We start from the raw sequence: 6,932 nt of genomic DNA on the forward strand, positions 1-6,932 counted from the left end.
ACAGAACTTGGCTTTTCCATTTCCAAATGATAGAATAACATTATACGGTCATTTCACACACACTCTCTCTCTCTCTCTCTCTCTCTCTCTCTTTTGTTTTAAACCATTTTGGTGGAGAATCGTGCCGCCTTGGACGTGTTGCTTGTTGAGTTTTCATCAGCCGCCAGATTTTTATTCTTTTTTTTTTTAAAGCTTATCTATTTACATCCAGGAATCTTTTGTGGTGATTCTGGAAACCTGAAGACAAAAAAAAAAACAACAACAACAAAGAGAGCCAGTGTTATTCCCATGAACATCTGATAATCACAACACGAGAAACAAGAAAATGTTCTGGTGAACTTGCTTTTCGATCACAGATGCATTCTCAACCATGTAGTGAAGCTGTGATCTCCGACAGCTTGGCGCAGCTTGGTGTGCGAGCCTTCTGCGCTCTTTGGTACAGGTCAGTGTCTCCAAAATAGCGAGCTCTGTACAGCATGCCTTCCTCTACACATAAAAACAGAAACAATTCATAAAACTATCATGAGCGACAGTGGAAGATTGAATGTTTAGAAAGCCTCCCTTAGAGGCGGTAAAAGCAGAACCTACAACTAAAACTCATGGTTAAATGATGTATGAGTATGAAGTTTTGTTTTGTTTTTTTTAACCCAGCCAGCATACTTTGTTGTTTCTCCTTCCAGCAATTGTTGCGGAGGTTGGAAATAAAATCATCTTCCACTGTCCGCTCCAGATTTCTCAGATTCGCACCAGTGACCTCCTTGAAGAACTGCTCCCCCACGTAATATGGCACCTTCAGGTTCTCCGTCAGCCTCTTGTGTGAGTAGCCTGCTGACCTGCAAGAAGATACGGCGGCGTGTCGGAGCGTTATCATACGACAGAATGCCAGGGATGACAGATGGAGCACTGTCTGTCTCTGTGAACATGACTCACAGCTGATAAAGACTCAGAAACCACGTAAGTGTATCTGGAACACAAAGGCAAGTCGGCGTGGAGAGTCGCCAGACAAATGGTGCGAGCAAATACAGGAATGTGGGGGATCGGACTGAATTAGGATGTTACCTCCAAATCAAAACAGAACATGATCAGCTCGCACGAGCACAAAGAACCACCACAAGTAAAAAACACAGTTTAAGCATATCTTTCTATTGGCTGTAACGATGGAATCAAGTGATCTTTTCCTAAACAGTGAATTTTGGGTATGTAAGCACAATATTAAGATATTATTTAGCCATTTTGTGGAAGTACAGTTATATACTGAGGCCAATCACACTCACGGCCTGAAGCTGAGGCTGTAGGAGGGGCTGTTCACCATGATCTGACTGAGCGCTGAAACAATAACCAGGACCAGGATGGGCATGACCTGTACAAAGAGAGCAAGGCCCCCCTGCAAAACAACACGTAGACATTAAACACAAAGGAAATCGAATCGTTGCTAAATGTGCCTGGAGTGGCAGGACTGAACGTGGCTTAATGTCTCCCCCTGCTGGTTCATAATTCAATCTCTTTTCATAAAAACACACTAATGTTCAGGGTTTTGGAAGTGTGAGGATGAACACAGGCCACAGAGCTTCATCTCACCTCAAATAGTAATTTTTAGTTGGATGCCAGACTTCATATCTTTTCCAAATTTTAAGACAATATTAAGAATGTGGTTATTATTGTTATTTGTACCTGTTTTGGGGGGTCCAGAGGCAATAGAAAGCATCACTTCTTGTGCTATTTAGGTACCTCACCTCTTTATATATAGCCTGTAACTGGTTTTCCACTAAAGTATAGAGAAACATTTAAATTAGTCGCTATTACGATTGCAAAAAAAGAAATAAAATCAGTTAAAAATCTTAATGAATCATAGATCCCAAGGTGTTTCACATTACTGTGGCCCCACCCAAACTTCTCTTTAAAGAGTTAAGCCACGCATGTTAAAAAACCACTGATCTCAAGCTCTCAGCAAACTCACATCTCTCTGCCTCTCTCGTCTTTCTCGCCTTTGGTAAGGCATCCGTCCGTTCGTGTACACATGAGGAGTACCTAATGTAGAACAGTCCGGATCAGTTGGATGGAGAATATGCTGAATCTGATGACCATGGTATGAAAACGCAGGAGTAAGGAGTAACACTCACTTGATGGGTAACCTCCTCCGAAGAACATGTTAAAGAGATCCTCAGGTGAGATATCTGGCTCAAAGTTTCCAGTGTCATGGCTCTGTCTGGAAGGATGCTTCCTCTCCTCTCCATACTGATCATACTGTCGTCTTTTCTTAGCATTACTCAAAACAGCATAAGCATTGCCAATGGCTGATGGAGAGGAGCAGAAAATATGTCAAATTATCACAGAAAGAGAAGAATAGAAATGTATTCATACACACTGGAGTAAAACATGGCAAAGTTTAATAGCTCGAACTGGCAGTGCAAATAAAGCTGATGTCCAAGATGGCTTGGGGGTTTATATGTAATGACGATATAATATTTACCTTTAAATGCTTCCGTTGCACCTGGAGCGTGATTCTTATCTGGGTGGAACTTCAAAGCAAGTTTCCTGTACGATCTTTTGAGTTCGTCCTCCGAGGCGTCTTTCTGAACCCCGAGAATTTCATAGAAGTCTTTGCATTGTTTTATCCTGTGTGGAGACCACATGACAAGGCACATAAAAGATCACGCGAGGACTTGAAAATATCGCGACATCGCAGTCAACAGCTTCTCAAAACTATTTCACATTGTCATCATGCTTTCATACATCTTCACAGCCTCGAGCTGATCAGCTGTGTAGGATTTGTTGACGTCTGAGGGCTTTTCTTCAGGTCTGCTATCCTCAGTCGCGCTCTGCCGCTGCCGAGGCCCCGAGTCCCCGCTGAAGTCTGACTGCTCACTTTGTCTGGGAGTAAATCCATTTTTGGCTATGAAGTCCAGCAACACTATAAGAGATTCCAAAAGAAATAAAGTGCTGTGAAACTATTCAGACAGACAATTAGAGGACACTGAAGTGGAAAAGATGAAAGTCCTGCAGTAGCCAGCAAATACTGTTAGCGAGAACCCTATATGTCTTTATTTTTTGTACAGTATAATGTAATGACATTATCATAACTCCATAAGGACTTTAGTACAACATTGTCAGAGTAAAGCTTGTGGCATCATTTATAAATTCAACAGTCAGATAGATAGACTTTCTTGTTGGTTGATAAAACCTGTTAGTTTTCATTTCTGGACTTTTTACATCTGAATGTTTGAATAATACCAGAAAATGTCAATTAAATCTGGACTACCCTCTATATGTATAGTATTAGATAAGATGTTGTTTCATATTAAATGCCAAAACAAAAACATATGTTTATTAGAACAAATATGCAAAGGCAAATTTGTGAAAGAAAGAATATCAAGCCATAGAATAGCCTATAGCTTCTACCAAATTGCTCTCTAGATTTATTTTATTGATCACAGTGCCTGGACGTGAGTGAGTGTGGTTGTCTGTCTCTCTGTGTTTGTCCCATGACTGACTGGCAACCTGCCCAGGTTCTATCTTGCCCATAGTTAGCTGGGATTGGCGCCATCGCCCTGCAACCCTGAACACAAAGAAGCGGTTTAGAAGATGGATGGATAGATGGATGGATGGATGGATGGATGGATGGATGGATGGATGAAAATCACCCTTGCCCCCATATATTCCAAAATGAATTGTCAGACATAGGGATGGAAAAACTCAAAACTTCAAAGAACTGGTTTGATTTATTTTTTTTAAAGAAAAAAAAGTTTCTTGCCATCTGGGAACCATTGCTCACCTTTCTAGCTGAAGAACAGGAGGATCACACCATCACCACTAATTCAGAACTGTGAATTTTGAGTTCTAGGCCTGGGCAATCATACCTATTATTTAACCAAAGCACTAATAGTTTAATTTTCAGCTGTTTAAAACCACACATGTTTGTGGCTTGTTATTATGAAGTGTGATGGGACACCTCGTGCTTCCCTCCCTCCCTTGGCCTGGAGTTGACCGGCATTTTAAGCTTTTGCTTTCTAATAATACAAACGACGAATGACACGATTAAAACATTTCCTCTATCAATTGCAGTATTTCCAGAAGAGCCTCTGAAACGGGTCGGTTAGCTGGGATGCTACCACAGGCCGCATCCGGGATGCAGGTGATGCTGCAGGTGATGCTGCTGCGGACCTCTGACTCCGACTGCCCAAGCGCTCCCACCATTCCGCCCTCCGAGCATTTTTACTCACCCCTGGCTTTTTCTGTCGGGAACAGTCTCTGCGCCTTCTCCAGGAACCTCTGCGCCTTCTCCGGTTGATGGTTCGTCAGCGCCACAGTCGCAATGTCAATGCAGCGCTCCGCTTCGTCCCTGTTTACCTCCATTGCAGCAGGGGTAAATAAAGGCGCCTGCTGATGACGTCAGCGGAATGCTGTACTTGCAGACCAGACTCAGACAGCCAGTGACATTAATCCATCGGTTTTGGGGTCGTTTTCTTTATTTTGCTGCTGATGCCCGTGTACGAGCAGACATATGCAAAACCTGTTTGCACCAACAAGAGGCTGCAGTTCCTGCGCTGCAGCTTTAGTCCAACAGATGGCGACAAGTCGTTGGTTTTCAAATGTAGGTCACGTGACAGGTGCGAACTCCATGGACCTGCTTACCCTGGAATTAGTGGGTCTTGATTTGTAACTTTCGAACCCAGTTAGCGCTCTAACTTTAATCATACAATATGTGATCAAATAAAAGTCAATGATTATTTGATAATAAGGAACTTTCCTGACATCTGGACTCACCTAAGGTTGAGAGAAAGGAGGTGACTCCCTGAAACACTGTACATAGATCACATACAATCAATTTTAACAACGTTGTTTCAGGTGTAATTGCTTACTTTAATAGTTAAACGTGATAACTTTACTTTTTTTCAACAGCTGACACTTTTTCTTGTGCTTGCCTTAGTGACAAGGCACAAAGATTATCATTGGCAGCCTTTTAATACCATTTTGATTTTTCTGCCATTTTCTCCCACAATGGTGGGAGCACAGACACAAAAATCACATCAAGACGTGCAGAACATTCAGGAATAAGTAACTCTGAGTTTTGTTAATGATTTGGATGACTGTTTCCCCCCCAAAAATCTCCAAAAACTGTGATAAAACATTTCATACTAAGTGGATAGAACAGTTATCTACCAGATTGCAGCATGCAGAGCAGAGTTACATATCGCTTCCTTTTTCATGGAAATATTCATTGTAGTGCCATGGCGACGCCCTATGAGTTTTGAGTAACATTTTAATAGGTTATTATTTTACTTAAATGTTCATATTTCATGGTCATTGCGCATGATTCTGGCAAGATGGCTCCATAGCACCACCTACATTGTTTTCACATTTGTGACATCCAAAACGAGCCACACATTTAAAACGTTTCACCTATGCCCAAGAAACTTGGCAGACATATGCCAAGCCGCACAAAAATGTCACCACCACCAATATTCTAAACTCAGCTGGAAGGCCGCCATTTTGCATTATGTGTGAAATACAATCCTCCTCGGTGGTAAATCATAGAGACCAGAAATTTGGCCAGTATACCCAATAGGCCTTCATGATTAAAATGCATCAAAATGAAACTAGAATATCAAAGAGCATAGAAAATCTGAAGGTTCGCCATGAAACAGGGAGTGATGTGTAACTCTGCTCTACGTGTTGCAATGGCCCTAAAACTTTATATGCTTGATCAAATCCATATGCCAATATCGATTCACAGACATAGCACCACCTGCTGGGAATAGGAAAGAGGATGTTTTGACAGACTGACTTATAGTTATCCCACCTTTCCATTGCACTCTGACATGCACCAAACAGACGTGCGTGGGTGTGCAAGGATCCCTTCAGTGCTGCTTGCGGCTTTAATTTTAGTCATTTTGTTGTTGTTTTTATTTTAAGATAATATTGATCACTTAAGATTTCGATTCTTGATTGCTTATTTGGCTTGTTTTAATGTATTTCATTTACTTCATTGTACAACACTGTGAATTACCTTCTATTTGAATGTTCATGTTTAAATATGTTTCCTTTGCCTTACTTCTTTCATAATTGTTTCCCCTTTAATACAATTTGTCGGGATTAAGACTGAAACTCTAAACACTACCGATGATTACCAACATGGCGTTAATGTTATTCAAGGCTATAAAGTACACACACAACACGCTGACTATGTGGGCTGTTGACTTCAGTTCCCCAAAACAACATTTCCCTATTCATAGATAATATCCATGGAGACAAATTTAGACAAAACAACATGAGCATGTACAGAATCTCCCTGGCGGAACATTTCTCCTTCATCAAGTGTTACACTACTACCACAGAGGTGTCAAAAACACAGGCTTCAGGCCCAAACCAGACCTCTTGAGGGTCCAAGCTGGCCATGAGATGCCTTACGAAGTGTAAAATTTAAGTTTGAAAAAAACAAACCCTTTTTCAATAAATATGTATGCTGATGTTTATGAGTTTTGTATATGTACACTGTCTCATGGTATCCTCATATTCCATTGCAATAAAACAAAGGCAGTTGTTTAGACCTATGATTGTTAAAGAGGGTTTTTCTTTTTACTGGTCTTGACTACTCAAGATCAAATTGCTCTGTATGTGTCTCCGGAATTAAAACAAGTTTAAAAACACTGAGATTACCCAGTTTAACCCTTATACTCACTACCTTATCTCAATCGGTTTTGATCTAGATATAAGAAATAACTTTAACCAATCAACCGTGATACTAATATCTCTATTTGGAGACACTAGTTAATCCCTACCACATATTTAATATTATATATGAACACTGGTTGTTCGATGCATTGGAGAAAGATGCAAAGATGTGCACTTTTATTCATATGTTTCTGACGTTTATGTTCATATATGATATACTGTACCACTAAGAGAGGTTATGCCAGCATTTCTTTTAACAC

At 40.7% G+C, this 6,932-nt stretch overlaps 1 protein-coding gene across 1 annotated transcript; it reads right to left on the bottom strand.

The window, feature by feature from the left end:
* Positions 1-349: 349 nt before the first annotated feature.
* On the bottom strand, positions 350-4,356 carry dnajb12b (DnaJ heat shock protein family (Hsp40) member B12b). Its single transcript, XM_080516902.1, has 8 exons — positions 4,221-4,356; positions 2,734-2,911; positions 2,471-2,616; positions 2,121-2,294; positions 1,958-2,028; positions 1,275-1,384; positions 661-833; positions 350-486 (listed from the first exon to the last, which is right to left on the bottom strand). Exons 1-8 carry the CDS (start codon positions 4,351-4,353, stop codon positions 365-367), a joined length of 1,107 nt encoding a protein of 368 aa, XP_080373028.1. The 5' UTR covers positions 4,354-4,356; the 3' UTR covers positions 350-364.
* Positions 4,357-6,932: the final 2,576 nt, after the last annotated feature.

Source organism: Blennius ocellaris (genome assembly GCF_963422515.1).
Source record: "Blennius ocellaris genome assembly, chromosome: 21".
In the NCBI taxonomy this organism is placed as follows: domain Eukaryota; kingdom Metazoa; phylum Chordata; class Actinopteri; order Blenniiformes; family Blenniidae; genus Blennius; species Blennius ocellaris.